The sequence below is a fragment of the Eupeodes corollae genome, chromosome 2, assembly GCF_945859685.1.
Source record: "Eupeodes corollae chromosome 2, idEupCoro1.1, whole genome shotgun sequence".
NCBI classification, from domain to species: Eukaryota; Metazoa; Arthropoda; class Insecta; order Diptera; family Syrphidae; genus Eupeodes; species Eupeodes corollae.
This window is the reverse complement of record NC_079148.1, coordinates 25,298,724-25,319,330: the sequence shown is the minus strand read 5'-3', so window position 1 is coordinate 25,319,330 and position 20,607 is coordinate 25,298,724. Positions and strand designations below refer to the sequence as shown.

Genomic DNA, 20,607 nt, shown 5'->3' with positions numbered 1-20,607 from the left:
GAAAAGGAGTGGACCAAGATCACTGCCTTGTGGTACACCGGAAAAATTTTGTATTTCATTGGAAAGAACATCACCAATTTTAACATATTGTCTTCGTACAACCAAATAGCTTCTGATCCATTTTAGGAGATTCGAGTGGAAGCCAAGCAATTCAAGTTTTTTCATGAGAACATTATGTTATACTCGATCGAATGCCTTGGGAAAATCAGTGTAGATTACATCTACTTGAGTACGATTTTCTAAATTTAGCTGAAGCTTAGCAATAACTGTCCTTGCTTTAGATGCTTTAAAGACATATAAAAAACAGATTTCAAAGCGAAAGTATTAATGAAAATAATAAACAAAAGTGGCCCAAAATGACTTCCTTCTGGCACACCAGAAAGTGCTCTTGTATTCGTAGGACAATTACTTTCGATCTTATATTATATTCAGTCAGTCAGCCAGACAGGGCTGTATTGTATTGCCAATATCGTTTTTGCTGGTGATAAGCAGTGTACTGCGCGCAGCTTTATCAGGTAGCTGAAGGATCTAATGGGCTTTGACATTCTATTTAAAGCACTTGGATTACGTGGACGATGTTTGCTTACTCTCTCATAGGAACATGGATCCCAATCAAATGACAACAAGTATGGAGAAAGATGCAAAAGTCGTGGGGTTGTATGAAGGATTGCAGGCCAAGCAATGTAGTGGAATCCACTAAAACAAGAAGGAAGACGAGCTGGACTAGACAAGCATCACTATCAGCATTACTAGACAAGAGTTGGAGGGAACTGAAACATATCTCCAGAAACCTTAAACAATAGAGTGTAGGCGTAGTAGAGGCCCTATGCCACTTAAGGGGTCCCCAATGGACTTAACAGGTCTGAGGACATAAGTAAAATTGTGAAGTTAACTCATTGTGTTCTGCCTGTTAGATAGTAGCATATCCATTTTAGGAGCATAGCATACCATGAATGTCAACAGATTTAAGTTTATTTATTAAAATTTTGTAACATATGCAATCAATAGCCTTGTGCAAATCCGTAAATATCGTATCAACTTGAATTTTTAACTCAAAAGCATCGGTAGTAAATTTAGACAATAGAATAAGTTTAGTAGCTGAAGTCATTTGTTGCATTAATTTGAAAGGTTTAAAACCTCTAGTTCCACTTTTTAAAGCCTGGTGTAAAGAATCACCCCGTCTGGCCGCTAAGGATTAAATTTTCATTTGTATTGAACTTATGGACCTTTTGGACATGGACATAATCACAATTTCAAAAATCATTTTCGTGATGAAAATGTAGTGAAGGTATAAAATAATAGAGAAATGAAAACGTTCAGCAATTTTTTGTTCTATTCAAACAATGAAAAATATAAAATTTAATTTAAAATATGTTTTAAGGGTTTGAAATATAAAAAGGTTTCCTTTTACGTCTGTTTCTTTTGAGCGGTTTTTACTATAACTGCTATTTAACTTATTTTAAATCAAGAAAAAACTCGGAGATAAAAAGAAAGCGTTTTAAATTAGTGGGGATTTCCCCCACGGGTTTCACTGTAAATCCTTTTACCGAGTTTAAAATAAGATCAATACAACAAAAATGGTTAAATTAAAAAGTATTACAAATGAGGGACGCGCATGAACTATATCAATCATAATCAGCTTCCTCTAAGCTATGATCGATTATTTGTAATTTTCTTAGAATTCTTAAAAAAACATTACTCATTTCGAAGTTCAATTACTTGTCAAATTCTATAATACGTACGTTTCTTAGAAAAAATAAACAAGATGAACCTCCTTCATGAACACAGCCTGTGATGACAGCGAGTTGCCCATCATATTTCATGGTTATGATTACCTTCACAACTATACCCATACCCAACCCATGCCCAGGCACAGGTCCACCCACCCAAGGACCAAGAAAAGGAAACTAACCGACAACAACGATAAAACTTTGTCGCTTCGCAGAATCCAAAGCAATAGTAAGAATGTATATGTCTGTAGAATATATAGTACAGGAACCAACCCTCCAGTTTACATTGCAATAAAAAATATTGCTCAAGGACTTTGGTTCCTTTTGCCTTCGCCTTAGAGTTTGAGTTTTGTAATATTGTTAGTGCTGTCCTCATGCTCACGAAGCTCGAGACCGAAACCGGGAAGTCTCGTTTGTCTCTTCTGTCTTCTGTTTGTTGGTTGATAATAATTTTCTTATCTCCGCAATTTGTTTTCCTAGTTTTTTGATTATGGTCGTAATTTAACACATACAATATTCGAGTATAAACAAAATGTCCAAAGGGATCAACAAAGGATATTCTTTTTTTTGGTTTTTCTTATGCTGAACATGATGGTGGCAATATTAACTTAATCTTAAGCTCTTACTCTTATAATATAAACCCAACAAACAGATGCTAAGTTGACCTCATAACAACACTAATCCAGATGTTTGCTTATACTTCTTGTACCTACATACATACATATTATATAAATTTATTGGATTAAGGAAGTTTTCTCAATGAATAATTTATTGCAAAAACTTAGATAATGAAATCAAAGAAAAAAATAAAAGCATTTTAAAAAAAGGGATGTTTTTTATTGTTTTAATCATAAAGGTGATGAAGTCGAATAGGTCAAGTTTTTAAAGGTTTTGTATCAAAGGTTCCATAATTACACACTGACACCAGTACCATCCCAACAACTATATGTTTCAAGGTTTGAATACGTCAAGGTATAGCTTGTTTACCCTTTGTTTCTTATTGGTTTTGTTTTATGGTATGTTCCTAGGGGTTTTATATAACGAAAACCAAATCTATTTGTGAAAAATATAATTGACACCTTTGGGGATACAGATTTTACTAGAACCGATGTTTTGACTTTTGACATGATGTCAAATGTCAATAGGTGGCCCGAATAAAGGTTTGTTTTTGAAAATGCAAAAATATAGTATACGTTGTTCTTTTAAAGCTGCATGGGAAGTTGTGGTTGTTTATAATTTGAGAATTTCAAACTCTGTTAGGGTTGATATTTCTATAAAATAATTGTTTCCAATTCGTCATGAATCATTTAACAAGAAACAAATTGTACAAATGTTTGCGAAATTTATAGAGAACTTGGTAAATTTTACAGTTTCTATAATGAAGAAATTTTCATCTCTGGTTAAATGGTTTCGCCAATAAGAATTATTTGTCCTCTAAACTTGCAATGCGAATAAGTTATTGTAATTGGTCCAATTTATCGAATTGAAAATTTCGACATTTCTCCACGTTTTAAGATCCATAGAATTTAAATCAAGGATTTTTATATATACTCGTAAATCTGTTTAATTCCTGCATTCGTAAATTAAATGGAGATGTTGACTTCAAATAAATGTTGTTATACAGATATTAACACAGAAAGCAGCACTAAGGCCTTTAAAAAAAATTAGCGCGTGTTTTTCTTTGACTATAGCACTTTTGTTCGTTAGTCGCTGCCCGTAAAGATCAACGATGACCATCTTGCGCCAATTGTTGTGCACATATCCCTCGTACTGTAACAGAATTGTCTTCGACTTCTGAACATTTATTTTCAGTTTTCAGTCGTCGCAATATCGCTGAAACTTGTCAAAATCACACTGCAAAAGAATTCTAATAACCTCAACCTTTCAGGCCGTTCTGTACGCAATTAGATCGTCGGCGTACGCAATTGCCTTTGTAAGACTACCGATCAGATTGCTGGTGTAAATGCTGAAGAGAATCGGCGAAATTACCGCTTAAATTTTGAAGGCCATTTTTGATGAGGAATATTGTGGAGAAGTTACATTAGTCCTACAAACTTACCATCATGCTACGGTTACTACATTTCATATTAATATTTTTTTTAACTTTTAGACAAATCGACAGATGGGCACGGATTGGAAATTATTACTGTAGGTCGCATCTCACATCCCAGCCCCTTTTTTCTTTCAAAATAAAAAAGGAGCAACTGTTAGTGTGAACCGTTATCAATTGAGTTTTTGTTTCTAAAAATTAATAAGATACACATCGACAGCCACTGTTTCGAAAAAACAGCAAAAAATATTCAATAATTGTCAATTGAATGACAACTTTTTTCAGAAATGGTCCTGCTCTTGGTTTATGCTGCCAAATTAGAAACTTTTGAAATTAACAAAGCTAATATATTTAAGCCACCAATAATAAAATACCTACTTCCAAAGTTATTTTAAAAAGTGCTGAAAAATTAAACTAGTTCAATAGATTTGTAATTCGTAGTCACGGTGGACACATGCCCGAAAGAATATTTAAAAGAAAATGCCATGAAATTCTCTACTAGATAACATTAACCGTGTTTTTTTGGCATTCTATAAATAGTATACTAAATCGTCTACTATCCAAGAAAACCCATCGGCTGTGGTCAGATTTTTGTATTTAAAAATTGGTACAACTGAAAGTAGACCTTTCGGAATAATAATAAAAAACACAAAAAAAGAAAGTTTTGTGAAAATCAAAAGTTAAAATTAACTTAAGCATTAAAAAAAACTAACTAAAACTAATAAAATGGTTAATTTTCAAGAAGAAATGGCAAGAAAACATTTGGAAATTGAGAATTTGACATGTTCGCAGCCTATTATATTAACATGTGGCGTTAAAGCGATCTTGAAGCTCGTCTCAATTCTTTATATACCTGAATCAAGTTAAAATGAGCTTCATTCGACTCGATTTCGAGCAGGGATCGGAGTCGAGTCAAAAAAACCTGTGTGACGGAGTTTGCTTTATAGATAATGCATTATTGTCTGTTATTTGCATGTTTGTGTACAAAAAATATAGTTTTGTTTTAATCAAATGAAAAACAAAATGCACATGAATTAGGTAGCATATTCTTATATGGTGCTGAACTATTCAGATCTTCATTGCTTAACACAAATCACACTATCTAACTTGCACTTCATAAAAACATCGAAACACCATTTGTATTTTAGAAAATGCCGTCAAACTTAATCATTTTTAAATCTTCTCGTGCGGTGGAAAAACCAACAAGATTTATTTAATCTAAACTGAGAAACCTTTGGTGGAAACATAGCAAAACTTAATTATCTTTTCTATTGTTTTCTCTTGCAAAATAAGCCTAGTTAGTCCTTTTTCAATAACAAAACTAAATACTATCAACAGGAATAGATTGATTTTTTTCTTCAATGGAAAACACACACGATTCCAAATGCAGATCTACTCAACGAACACAGCCATCGAGATACAAATGCAAATAAATCGTACCAACATTTGAGAACGAAATCACATAAGATGCATTCGATCCTACTATACTATGGATAGATTTTCCAACAGAGCACGGGTAATATCATAAAATATATTCATAAAATGGCTTCAGCTGCTCCTACATCATTTAAAAAGACAAACTGTTTTTGGCGGCACACGTCTAAAAAAAGCAATGTCAATAATTCTCAAAGAATGGGGTTAAGCATATCATTTCTGCCAAGATTTCGAGAGGGAAACGCCTGTCAATGGCAAATAAAATAAACCTTTGATTTAAAAAGAAATCACTAGATGGTCTTCCTTGTGTGTGTGTTTGTGGGTTAATAAATGATATACAGTTTTTGTTTGCAAATTCTGGCTTCCGGAAAAAAATCGAACTCAAGTTTTTATATCAGACCCAAAATTACGATGAAGGTACAACGCATAAAAATTCAATCTCGAGTGGTCACATGAGTAAATTAAAAAAAACTCCTTAAGCGAATTCAAATTCAAAGTTTTATAACCATACACTGAAATCATCTTGATGTATATACAAACATATATGTACTCTTCTATTATGTATGTAATGTATATACAAATTCAATGTCAAACAAACGACCTTAACCTTGGACAATATTTGCAGAAGAGTGAATATCCCAACAGTAAAAACATACCTACATCCTTCACCTCGAAAACGGTTTTATTAACTATTAAATGAAACAAATTTGTATACTAAACGTTTTTTATGTCTTGTGGGATCTTTTTCCTATAAAAAACAAAAAAGAGCGAAAATAAAACCTACAAAGCGGATAACAAAACAGTTCCAAAGTTTTAGTAGCTTATTAAATTATTTGTTGCTTTATTTCATTTCGTCTTTATTGGATATATGACCAAAAAACTGCTTCCTTTTCTTTTTTTTGAGGATGTTTCAACATCCCAGCCAAGTGGGAACATAAAAGATTAAAAAAAAGTTTTGTTTTGTATCCAATTGAAAGAACCGTTTTTTCTTAACATTTTTTATTCGAAATAAAATAAATTAAATTGAATTTTATTTTCCCTTAAGTTTTTGATCAGATTATTAAATCTTTTTTTTCTTTCAATTGTTTTATTGATTTTTTTTTGGAAAAAAAAGAAGTAGTGGGTGTTACTTTTATCCATTTCGTTAAAAACAAAAACAAAAAATGTTATTGTTCCTTGGAAAAGTTTACGTTGTAAACAACAATTTAATTTGCTATATATCCAATGATAAAATATCATTAAGATACAAATCTTGATTAAAAAATACAAAAAATTGAAACATACAAAGAAAAAAAGTAATTTAAGGAACCTAATAAAAGGTCGATTGTTCTTTATACTCATTGTCGTAATAAAATACTGTAGATATTATCGCAAATTTAACAATTTATATTGATTAATTTGAAGCTGTTTGTAAGTTAATTTTAAAGGGAACTAAGATCCTAAGGGAACATTTTTGATAGGGAAAATACCAATTCAAGTAGAATTTTTGCTCAAGTCAAGCGTTTTTAGAAGAATTATGATCAAATTATATGAACTTAAAAGAGCAAAGATTTTCTACTAAAATATCGCACCAAATATTTGAATCTTATGAAATTGCTCCCAAAAGAGATACTTCACATTATTTAATACTCATTGTATTAAACTGCAATTTCTCTTTGGGATTAAATTCCAACTAAAAATTAATTAAGTCGCAAAATTTAACAAAATAAGTCGCAAAATTTAACAAAATAAGTCGCAAAATTAAACAAATTAAGTTCAAGTATTGAATACAATTATAATTTCTGAAATTAATTTCAACTTAACTTATTCCCGAATTCCAACTAAATACGAGAAATATAATGGTGGTCCAGTGTATTAAGATTAAACCTCTTGGGAGTATGTTCGTTTGGTCACAAGGTCCTTTTATTATTTATTCATGTCGCATCTTAATATTTTTGAGGGGTTCCTTTTCAAGAGGTGCGTATGAGATGATGACCTTTAAATAATTTGTTTGAAATTTACTCGGATCTATAGTTTTTAACATATGTTAATGCGTGCATATCATTTTATCACCTTTTATTTAATTGATATATATTCAGGCTCTTAAATGGTTATGAATGCCCTTTAAAATAATAGTGCATGCTCAAAAGTTTTGAATACTTATGTATATAAAACATTTAAACAATTATTCAGTTTGTCTGACAACGTTAGATAGAATTTTTGAGGCAATTTTAACTCTCCTTCAAAAATCTAAATTTAATGATTACGCTACCTTTAAAGTTTTAAGTTTCCCCCAAGAAGAAAAGGGGTGCGAAACTTGAAATTAATAAACTAAAAATTGGAGATATCAATTAACTGTGAAACAATTTCTGTAATATTCAGTAAGCTTTGTGTTTTTGTATAATAGAGTTCTTTAAAATTCTTCTTTGGAAATAAGAGCGTGACAGAAAACTCTTGATAAAATATGTTTTGCAGATATCTATTAATAATGGTTTTGGATTTCCTAGTGATAGTTGATATTTTTCCGTAGTACCCGAAGTGCGATGCTTAGTGCGTAAGAATAGCATGCTAGAGGTTTTGATTTCAATCTTTACCATACATGATGTGCCACGTAAAATTTTTTTCACGGGTACTGCCTCTTGCGAGGGATTGACAAGTTCTTTAAGAGTTATTCTTCTCTTGAAAAATGTTTTCTTAAATTAGCCATTCCGGGTTTGGCATAAAACTGTAGATCCCTTTTATCCCTGGCATGACTCGTACACAGGAATGGTTGAGAGTTATAAGGCACCAGGGCCAAGTTCTCAACGAACTGTAGCGCCACCTAATTTATTTATTTAGTTGATCATATTAAGGTGAGGTTGAAATATTTCGCTTGATGGTTAACGTTGCTTGCTGAAATTCTGCGAGAACGGTGGTGACTAGACCTAAGTTGGTAGGTAGAGTCACAAGCAACCTTTACTGTTCGACTCAATAAGCTCTAGAAAGTACCGTTTTTGTACCACAAACTTTTTAATATTATTACAGATTTATATTGATATTAGCGATACTAGAGCCATTTAGTCGCAGAGAGTTTATCAAGAACTTTAAGAAGTGCCCTTTCGAAGCTTAACATTCTTGATCTGGTCAGGTCAGCACATTTACAGAGAAAGTGAATCACAGTTTCCCTTCCAAGTTGGTCTCCGCAGCTATGGCAATCAGTATTGTGATGGATACCCAGCTTTGCTGCATGCTGTCCTATCGGCGAAAGTCCGATAGAACGGTTCATTTAAAGGTTCTGTCAGAAAAGTTGAAGAAGAATATTAACCCTTTCCGCAAGTGAGCTATGAAGTGTCGATCCTTGCCTGGCTAACTTGTTTATTTCTATCAATGCCATTATGAACTGAAACCCCAATAAGTGACACGAAGGGTTGATGTTGAGGATGAATAGTTTCTCCAAACATTTTTTGAACAGTATCAGGATGTTCTGGCCAATTTGATAGCCATAGTAGCCGCCTTGCTGTCAGTGAAGATGTAGTCGTGTTTATGTTTTGGTTTGATTTTTATTTGATTATTTTGCATGCATCTCTGATTGTTTCTAATTCCGCTTGAAATATACTGGCTCCATTAGTTAGTCGAAAAGATTAAGAGACATTTAAGGACTCAGATAACTTTTTTGATCCAACTCCACACTCCACATTGTACCCATCAGTAAAGATACCGTTGTCTTAGTCTTATGTAATCATGCCACTCTACCGATACTTTCTAGTAATAAATATGACTTTAAAATCTTTACTGAGGTTCTAGGCAAAGGTGTAGTGGTAGAAGTCGGTATCTGCGGGAAAATATCCGATGGAATCAGTTCCTTAGTGTTGTGATGCCTATAGGTACTGAAAAACCAACTGTTTGATTCTTTGACCCTTAGTGCTCTGCACGAAACTAAATATTTAATGTGTAGGTCTACTGGTAGTAAGTGCAGAATAACATTTAAGGAATTAGTAGGGCAGGATCTAAGGGACCCCGTAGTGTCGATACTAGCTATTCTTTGAACCTTCCTTAGTGTTCTCGGTATTGTATTTTTTGTTAAGGAGAGGCCACCAGACAATCGATCTTTAAGAGAAAATAGAACGTACAACGGCTTTGCACGTCCATAAAATCATTGTTGATTGAATGCCCTACTTTTGTACCAACAGTTTTTCTACAAGCGTAAAATTCAATGGAAGCCTTTTTGACCCGTTAGATTGAGGTCTAAAATGACTCCTGGAAATTTTACTATAGATGGTTAATACAGGATTTTACCGATCAGTCAGGGTAGGGTGAGGCAGACATATTAGTTTTGGGCGTAAAGAGCATCAATTCAGTTTTTCTGTCATTAACATCTAGTTCACTCCTCGTGTCCTAACTGCTAACTTTCTTCATAGTTTCGTGATTTCGCTAACTATGGTGACAAACATTCCCAACACCAGTAAAACCAAATCATTATCATAAACTACTCCCTTCACCCCACAACATTTTAGCTTTATGAGGATTTTATTCGCGACCAAAATTGATAAGAGCGGGTGTTCCGCTTCTCACATTTTTGGAAGGAAATTGTATTACCTTACGCAATTTTAATCGTTCTATTATTTAAAATAGACATTTTTGAACAAAAACCTCAAAACCAAAGTAAGTAAGTAATGCGTGAATCGTTTCAGTCAGGGCGTTATTGAAAGCACCTTCTACGTCTAGATACGTAGCAAGATTTTCCTTTATATTGAATTGTCTTCTCAAGGGTACGCACTAACTGAAGCAAGGCCGTCTCAGTAGAAGATATGTTTTAAGATATGCGAGCTTATAGATTCTTGTAGCGAACATAGGATGCGTTCCAGTGTTTTAAGCATCTAGACCTACTGCTTTGTTATTTTTCAGTGCTTTGGTTGTTCATAAACAAGGGATGCGGTAAAAGAAAATGTTGAAAAAAAAATTTGTAAAATTATTGAACAATGTTTAAAATATGAAATTTGAGTTTCTAGCTAGCAAAATTTAACTTCTTCAATGTTTAAATGGCTTCGTCTTAGACATTTTAAGCGCATGCCAGCCATTTTTAAGGTTATAAATTAAAGTATAAAAATTGTCTTTTTATTATTTATATAAATTAATTCTGTTGTAACATAAATACTTTTATTTGTTTCAAATAAAGATTTATTGGATTTATCCTGTTCAAAGCTTCAGCTTTTGTATTATTGTTACAATATTTTAGTCTACAATTTTTCATTGACAAAATTGTAGCCATCTTGGATATATTGCCTTCCCTCACAAATAAACAACCGATTTATATGATCTATAGCCACGAATTTATTTATTTTTATCGAAAAAATCTACCATTTGGTTTGATTTATTGATTCTAAAATACTAATGTTTTCTTTTTCAGCTTTTCCTATTGCTATTATAACATAAAGAAAATTGCTTACAACTTAACATTATTCCTACTCGCACCATAAACGAAAATATCAACAAAAAAGGAATATTAATTCAACAATATTTATATTATCAAGGACATTATTTGCCTCCATATAATGATGGACATTAAGGTAGACATTGTTGGCATACCTTTTGTACATAAACAAGGTGATAATGATATTGCTGTGTGCAATCAATTTCCTTTCATCGCCTCGACATTAAAAGTAGCAAAGGCGCTGTCTTTTCAAAGAATTTTGGAATATCATATTTCTTTTTTTATAGCGCGTTTCAATGAAATGGTTGTTTCGCGATTCGTTGTCCTTTTGACTTCGACCAAAAATTAAACGATACCATCAAAGTGAGTCATGTCTAACCCATGAAAGGATGTTTTTGAAAAGACTGACACTGGACAGGACAGCACAAAAACAGACTGTCTAGCTGCTGTCTCTTTTGTTAAAAAAAGCTCACAAACTTACAAAAAAAAAACAGTAGAAGTTAATTTTATATAGCCAACATCTAGTTAAAAAAAAATATGTAAACCAAATTGAAGAGGACACAATGCCCTTTTGTGATGCTTAAACGAAATTCGTTGCTCGTTTGGAAGAAAATCGAACATTTACCACCATTTTCCTTTAGAAAAAAATGCTTCCCGTCTGAAGTTTCAACTATCGAGCAACTGGATCAGCGCTGCATGATGGAAAAATCCCTCGAACACTTTTCAAAAAACAAGGACCACGCCACCACAATTGGTGTTTAAGTGAATTTTGTTAACTTTGCCACAGAAGTGACTTCATACAAAGAAAAATAAATAATAATAAAAATAAAAACCCAAGAAACGGCGCTCGAAGTATAATTTTATATTCATAGGAGGAAACGGGGCAGGAGAACAACCTGAAATGAAGAATCCTTATGCTTCGGCACTCTTCATAGGAGCATGAGTGAAAAGTAAAAGCTTATACACAATTCCGAACTTATGGTTCTCGCAGGAGTAAAAAAAAGCACAATGTTCGTCGACAGGTGAATTGAAAACAGGTAAAGTACTTGACAAGGTTTTTACATTCTATAGAAAATGGAGGTCATTTTTATACAGAAATATTAAAAGTTATTTTCAGAAGTGCTGGAATATATAGATACACATAAATGTACATAAGGACGAAATTACACTTACCTCGTTAAATATGAAGTACGCGTAACACGTTGATACCGGTGATAGTGGCTTATAATGATTCCCAAAAGTGTACATGTAAGAGAGTCCTGGTGCAGGAAATATTGCTGTTAACATATCGCAAAGTGCCATTGCTGAAAAGCAAATATAAATAAATTATGTAATAATTGCAAATAAATTTAATAATAAAAGTAAAAAGAATAAAAGATTTATTAATATATGAGAGGATTACTTTTAAAAAATTGTTCATTTTCAACACAAACAAAATTTTAAATACAAACAATAAATATATTTAACATAATATATGTGGGAATTAATGGGCAAGAGGTTTTATTCTGACATTTTAAAAAATCAATGGGCTCTTATTTCATTGTAAGGCGGAGGTAGATATGAGATAACCGATATTATTAAATGGATCGGAATGGCTGTGGTAACATAGGGTAATTGCGGGAGAGATGCCACACGGAACCAAAGTCATACATCTAGTAGTCCTGGCAATTTTTGTTTTCAAATTTGTTCGTTTTACTAAATGAACGTAAACGCAGCAAAAAAAAAACTGAAAACATCGGACAAGTAACTGGAGTTTATATTCTTTGTTTTGTTTAACGCTCCACTTTGGACTATGGACATTTTTTAGTCTGGTGGAATATTTCGTTTCGGAAACTAGTGATTGCGAGTTTTTTTTTAAAGTAACTTTTTTTTGGTTTCAGTTAGTGTGTTGGGAAGTGGTTGGTGTAATTTTAGTTTATTCTTATTTTTGTTGTTGTTGTGTTGTGTCGTGCGGCATCTCTCCCTCACAAAAGGGATAGATGCCACATTTTTGTTTGGACAAGATGCCGCATTTTGATTTTTAAGTTTTTTTGTTGTTGTTTAGAAGCTAATTATGCCGCGCAAATATATCCGTAAGGCTGATAGAGGAAGTTAGACCAAAGAGGGTTTAGAAAGTGCTCGAAAATCCATCGAGGAAGGTATGTCTATACGAAAAGCAGAAACAGTGTACGGCATTCCAGCTAGAACACTTTCTAGGCGTAGAAAAGAAGGACAGCCTTTAGGATTCATGGGTAATTGACAATTGTTACTTTAATTAATATCGCGATTGTGACAAAGGTATCAATGTACGTATTTTAACATTGATAGGTGTTCTAGGAATACAAAATGAGAAGAAGCTTGCTGAGTATGTCAAAAAATCAGCTTCTGCAGGTTTTGCTGTTGATAGAGAAGGCAGAAGTTTAGCATTCGACCTAGCAGAAAAAATGGGTATCAAGGAGAAATTCAACACAGAAATTAAAAAATCAGTTTATGCTTGGTTGGTATCCTTTTTAGAAAGGAGTAAGGACACTTCGTTGAGACAATCTGAAATCCCGTACCCAGGATATGAATCCCTTAGCACCGATTTTTTTCAAAATTCTCGAGACAATTATGACCGACAACAATATAATGGACAAGCCCGGTAATATTTTCAATATGGACGAAAGTGGATTAAAACTGAACAATAAACCAGGTAAGGTTTTGACCAAAAAAGGTGCGAAAGACGTCCATGTGCTTACGCAGAGGGAAATTTTTTGCCACACGGTTAATTATGAAAGGAGTAAACAAAACACCAGAGCTCGCCGACGGATTACCAAGTGGCTTTGAAGTTTATATGAACCGAAGTCGTAGTACATCAATGCTAAATTGTTTTTTAAATGGTTGAAAGAACATTTCGTGCGCGGAAACCTGCTGTTGGTAAGACACTTTTGATCTAAGATGGTCACATCTCTCACAGTAGTGCTTTTTCAAGGCTTGAGTTTGCTGAAAGCAACTGCATTATAAATGTATGCTTGCCAAGCCATACCACCCAAGCTTTACAACCTTTTGGACTTCAGTTTTTTCAAATCCTTGAAAACTTATTTTAATAGCGAAACCAAAGTTTGGATGAACCACCATAAAGGGAGGAGGAGGAAGGCAGTGTCAGTTGCAAATGGAGTTTCAGGATTCAGGGCTTCGGAAATTTACCCCTTTAATCCTTCAACTATTACGGATAGCTTTTTTTTGAATTTCCGATTCATATGCAACGACTATTCATCCAGATTCGATTCCGTTGCAATTCAAACCCAACAACTAACAGCTTTTCATTCATCATCGTCCACACATCCAGATAATCCACCAACAACTCAGGTTTCGGAAACTGCTCCTATTACTGCAACAGTCTTAGAATTAACTATTCCAACCACTGCGCATTTCTACAACCATTCAGAAAATGAAAATTACTCTTCATCGTGCTTCAAAAACCCCTCGCCAACCAAACTTCTTCAAGAACTTTCACCACTGCCAATGATTCCAACACTAAATTTTTCAAAACCAAAGCAGTTTGCAGAGGTCTTGACTACCCCTACCTCAATTGCAAACAAATCTCCAAACCTACAAACGCAAAAATAGCAACAACCAAAAATCCAAAAACGAATGATGAGTTACTTGAGCCAGCTGATGACATAAACAACTGTGCTGAATGTTGGGAAAATTATTTTTTAACAAAGAAAAAAGAAGATTTGGTCCTGTGCAAAAGATGTCGGAAATGGCTCCATGAAAACTGTACCTTGTACAAGAAACCTGGTAACATCTTGTGTACAGACTGTGGGCATGATGAGGAATGAAAACAACATGTTCCACACTTATGTACAAGTATGAATTCAATTATTTTAATGTGTGGCATCTATCCCACAATCGCCCTATCAATATTCATATCCTTTTCATGAACTTTTCCGTGACCAATTTGGGGCTGAATTGAAAGTTCTCAATAACTTCAGAAATTCTATTTTTTTTTGTAAGTCTTGAATCAATTTACATTGCTAATGTTTTCACGAAGCTTCGAGGAAATAAGTTTAAAGATGTTAAATCACATTATCTAGTGGTTAATTTTGATCGCCTCTTCGGAATAAAACACTGCAACAATCCGTAAAAGTTTTATTAGCCTCATTATCGAATAAGAAACATTTAACCTACTGCCTATTGACTTACAACCCTCAACCATTGCTGTGTGTGAGTATTGTTGTCAGGGGAGGGGACCAACAGTTTAAATCCGAATCCGAACGGCTAATTTAGTTTAGTTTAGTTTAGTTTAGTTTAGTTTAGTTTAGTTTTTAGTCTGGCATGACAGTCCAACGCATTAACCATCATGCCACGGGGGAAGGCCGAATGAGAGACTAAATTTCAGTTGCTCAAATTAAAAGCCTTAAGACATAAAATTTGGTTCGAAATAGACTGTAATTCGTTTGCAGAATATGCCAAATAAATTGCAAAAGTCAACGAGGTATTGAGAAACATAGGTTTTTGTCAATACTACAGGCTGCAGCAGAAATAATTTCTTGCGAAACTCTCACGGTTTCGGTTTGGATTCTTTAACTTGATAATTTGTTCCAAAAGCTCAAATTTATAAATTAAATTGCCTGATTCATACCGTGGACCGAAATATCGCTCTAAAATTCAAACCATATTTGTAAATGAATTTGAACAATTTTAATACGATATTAAAGCGTGTATCGTTTTATTTTTAGTAATTGTAATGATTTTACTTGTCAAAAATGATAGCTTCAAAAGTGACAGCTGCTAAAAATAGCGGGCATTTAAAAATTATTATACAAACTGCTTGAAAAATGACATAAGCCATTAAAATGTAAGGCTTGAAATCAAAAGCAAAAACATCGCAAATTTTCTCTACTAGATATAAGAACAACAAATGATGGTGTAGAAAGCGAATCCAATTCTTTTTTAAATGTCTGATTTCTTGGACTGAAGAGACCATTTCAATAAAATTTATTGTTAAAACTTTGACAGGCAATTAAACTAATCTGATAGGAAGAAAAAACGAGAAAATTCTAATAATATGTACAATAATAAATTTAATTACTTTGTCTGTCAATGGCAGATGTTCCTTTAGAAATTAAATTATAAAATAAAATCCAAATGCAAATGAAATCTTTGACCTGAAATAATTGAAAATCTAGTGTTTTGTGTTAAGGGAAATCCCTTAAGAGATAAAAGTACAACTATGAGTATGGAGCATTTATTTTGTTGATGTTGATTTCCCAAGGCTTCAAATAATATTTCTCTCTTTGAACTAGTGTTCCTTCTGCACAGATTTAATGCATAAATTCTTAACTTCAACTATCCCTCCGCATATAATTTACAGAAGTTCCTACATATGATAATTTTCCAAGTTCATATACGAACTATACAAATAAACACAAATATACAGTAATTGAAATGCCATTTGAAATTATGAATTTTCTTTGAGTTTTCTTTTTCCTTTCATACAAAATAAATATAAAACGAATTGTGAATAAAAGAAGAAAATCAATTTCAAAGAATTTCCTTTCACATATTTTTATAAAATTAAATAAATTGCGAAAAAATAAATAAAAAATGTATGTATGCAAATATAAACTTACCCATAAGGACAAAGTTCGTTGGTGTTGCCATACTTCGTTTACTTAGCACCAGGACAATTGATGTATTCGAGGTTATGGTGATCATAACCAAGAATGGCATACAATAGCCATATAACGGTATGCTATAAGTTAGCAGGGTATCACAGGAAACATTCATATAAGACACATTATTGTACACCTGCATACAATCATCAGGTGGCAGCTGTATAAAGGATGTATTCCCACTCAGTTCTGCATCTACCACATCTGATGATGATAGTGAATCAAAGGCCAATGAATCATTCGATGATCCAAAAGGCTCTACTTCGGATATTTCATCGATTTTTTCCATGTTCGGAATCATTGATGGACATATATTTATATAATATTACGTATAGTTTCCAAACACACACACTCGCCAGCCGCACAATGAATGGTTTAATAGATATTTGGTATTCGGCCAAAATGTGAAGAATTTTCTTTCACTCCTTTTCACTTTGGATTTGGACTCGGATTCGGATTCGAATTCATTTTTAGTTTTTATTTGAATTTTTCATTTAAAACGTTGCGAGTAGGATTGCTCGTGTAAGGATTTTCCACACATTCATCAAGAATCCATTCGTATCAATCAAAATGTCCATTATTTTCTGTTACTTTTCTTCGGGAATGATAAATGTATAAATGGCTGGCTTCCGGATGTAGTTTTTTCCCAGCTGATATATTGACTTGGCATTGTTCTTGGCCTATTATTATGGTATGCAAGTCAGATTGATGATGGAGTTAGGCTGCAAAAAAAAAAAAACAAAATTTAAAAAAGGACATCAGGCATTGTACGCTCAAAAATTTAAATTTTTTGATACAAAATAACAAAATATATACTTTACTTTATACTTTCATGCTTGGAGAGTTCAACCGGAAAATTGATAAAAGGACATTTTTATGGAACGTTTCTTAAATTTTAATCGTTCTTCCTTTTTACCTGGTTTAACTACCCTACCATTTAAGATGAGATTTCTATAATACCCTTGTTTTTTTTACTGCACGCGCACTCAAGGGGATATGAATACCCTTATAATGATTATACCCAGTGCGAGTAATTAGGAATGAAGGATAGGATTTGAAAGGAGATAATGATGCACATCGGTTTTTAACGCCTGAACATTGTAATGAGTGAGAAATATTAAGTCAGGTAAAGCATTCCACATTCGTGTAGTGTGACTAAAAAAAGAATCTCTGTCCTTAACAGTACTTCAGAAATTAGGCTCAAGGGTAAACTGATGGGCTTTCCTAAAAGAACGAGAATTACGGTTGAATGGTTTGAGGTTAGGAATGCAACTGGCCATTTCAGTAGAGCATTGCTTATGGAGGTAGCGATAAAATAATCAGAGACATAAAACCTTACGACGGTGCAAAAGTTTCAGTAAGACAACGGTCAAATATCATTTGTAAAAGCTCTCTTTTGAATTCTGTCCACTCAAGTGGGAATATAGGCTTTATAAATTATAGCCAGATCAGAAGGGGTAAATAAATTCTGGTATCGTCAAAGAAAACACTTAGCAGCATTTTAGGCGATGTCAAATATGTGACCACAAGTGATTTGTAATGTTCAGTCTCCTCGATGCAAGTACCACTCATGTAAAGTTGCAATGGGGGAGGGTTACGCTTTTGAAACATTTGACAACATTGAGTTTTCGAAGCATTAAATTCTACGCAGTTTTTGATTCCCCATTGTACAATGCTGTCAAGATCAGAGTTTAATGAGCTTATCATACGCTGCCGTTGGTAGTCCACATCCGAAGAACAAGGATGAGAATCTAAAAACGTATATGAAAAGCTGAGGGTACTGTCATCAGCGTCATTAGCGGGTTAAAAGTTTAAGACAAAAAATCATTTATGAAAATAAGGAAAAGCGTCAGAGACAAAACGGAGCCCTGGGGCACACCATCGTTTATTTTGTGGATATCATATTTGAACCCGTCCAATACTTGTTGAATAGAACGGTCCGAAAGTAATTTCTAACCGAACGGAGAAGGGATTCATCAATACCAAATGCAAACCTTTTTCGATGAGAGAGCTTGGTGCCAAACTCTTTCAAATGCCTTTGAAATATCAAGTGCAATAATCTTACTTTCTCAAAAACTATGTAAATATTTGTTTAACTGTTCGGTGAGATAAACCATGAGATCACCAGTGGACTTATTGCATTGAATGTCATACTGCCGGTCATTTAGAAGCTTCCGTTCTTTAAGATATTTCTTAAGCTGAAAATTGATCAGCGTTTCCATGACCTTCGATAGAAGGATGTAAGTGCAGTTGGACGATACTTAGTTGTTGAGGAGCATTCGCCTTTTTTAGGGACAGGCTGGACAAATGCAGTTTTCTATCCACTCGGAAAGAGACCTGTAGAATAGGGCAGATGGAAAAGCTTACGCAGTAGTTTTGCTACCGTTGAAGAACACCTCTTCAGAACAATAGCGGGAATACTAACCGGGCCAGCGGATTTGTGAATGTCAATAAGCAAAATGTACTGCAATCAAATTGGCTTTATCAATCGAGCTTACAAAAGGAGTGTCATTGGAAACGAGCGTCGAAACAGACGAAGACGTAGTGTTGTGTACATTTTTTACAAATGACAATGAACTTCAGATCTGTACATGGAATAGCAGGTCTCTTAATATACCAGTGCAGCGGAAGCCCTAAACTGTTGCAATGCAGATATTTCCACCATCCAGAAGTCCGATGTGACGAGAGGGCAAACTGGGCAAACCGTACCTGCATGTTTTGGCAGAAGAGGACTCTTTGAGCTCTTAGACAAGGCATATGAGCAGTGCCCTAGCTATGCCATTAAATCTGTCCAAGTATAGATTTTAACGACAAGCTGGGAAATGGGTGGCACAGTCGGGATAAAGAGTATGCAGGACACCACCTTCGACAGTGAATTTAGGCTAATTGAAATTAACTGAACATCGCATATAAGATACTTTCTGTAAGGGGTTTATCAGTGTGGCTTCAGACCAAGAAAGTGCACCATTGACCAAATATTCACATTACGGCAGATCCTGGAAAAAAAACTTTGAGGTAGTTAAAGACTTTGTCAGCCGGGAGGGTCTTCGAGTCCAATTACGAGAAGCGGCTGCGGAGTGGAGTAAGACCGCGACTCAGGTGGAGCACGCTGGTGGATGAGGACTTCAACCAACTTGGTGTGTAAAACTGGAGACAGCTAGTTAGGGACCGAGATGACTGGAGACACATGTTGGTTGAAGCCCAGGGCAGCCCGGACTGTAGTATTTCATATTTGTCTTATTTAAAGTTAACCTGAGTTCCCTACGTTTTTGTGACCCAATGAATTTTGTGGAAATGATAACAACTTATACCAACACGTTTATTAGAAATACATGTTCAAACATTTTTGAAAATTTAGGATTTAATATTTTAACTGTAGAGAGAAAATTTCTAATTCCATTGGAATTTAACTGTACAATGTTTTAAAATGGCTTGAATTTTCTTTCCACCCAGATAATCATAAGGCGTTTTCTTTTTAGATGGAAAAATACATAATTTTACGCTTAGGTAAGCGTAATTCATACGAATTTCCTAGTTGATAACAAGAAAATCTTTTCTTGCGTTTTTGTTGTATGTTTATCTTTTGAAAATCCAAATATGTACGTGTTTGTTATTTCAAAAATTGTATACATAATCAAGATAAGTGAATTGTTTTAAGCTACTTTAAGGACCCATAGAATATGTGTATCCTGCATCCATATAAATTCCCATCTATATTAATGGGATGCAATACTTTCTTAGTTGGAAAAAGGAAATTGCATTTTCAAAACTATATCCTTGTTTGAACCATCATCAGCGTTCAGAGGTGAGCCTGTAGATAAAAGTTATTAATAGTTGAAACAATATACAGAAGCTAACTAGACATAATACTATTATAGTTTGAAATCTGTTTTTGTTGAGAGGATGACATAGTTTCAAAAAGTTATATTTTAAATGTTTGAGCATTAATAAGGAAAATATGTTAGTAATCTACTATGGACTTGTGTATATAAATATTTAGACTATTCTTAACTTTTTATATTAATAATTTAAATTGAAACCAAATAATGGTCCAATTCATTTTTATATAATGTTACATTTTTAAGGATAATATTTTAAAACTCAAACTTTCCTGATGTTTTATCAAAGTTTTTGAACTACAAATTGTATTGTAACTATTTTCTGTACAGTGTTTCCAAAAATAGGTGAAGTAGATAGGTCAATTATTTATTTTCCCTGGTAGTCATTAAGATTAGTACAGACCATTTTCAGATCTTATAATATTGTCACATAATTTATTGCTATTGCTACGAGAAACTAGCAAGAACCAAATATTTGTTAACATACATTTTATCTATCCTTAGCTTGGTGGATACTGTACAAATT

At 33.6% G+C, this 20,607-nt stretch overlaps 1 protein-coding gene across 1 annotated transcript in view; it reads right to left on the bottom strand.

Annotated features, from left to right (window-relative positions):
- The window catches only part of LOC129947391 (sex peptide receptor), a 138,952-nt gene that overhangs the window by 25,740 nt on the left and 92,605 nt on the right, over window positions 1–20,607 (bottom strand). The window contains exons 4-5 of the mRNA XM_056057925.1: window positions 16,201–16,964; window positions 11,777–11,907 (exon numbers count right to left, since the gene is read on the bottom strand). Of these exons, the coding sequence (XP_055913900.1) occupies window positions 11,777–11,907; window positions 16,201–16,543 (474 nt within the window). The 5' untranslated portion in view covers window positions 16,544–16,964. The remainder of the gene's footprint in view (window positions 1–11,776; window positions 11,908–16,200; window positions 16,965–20,607) is intronic.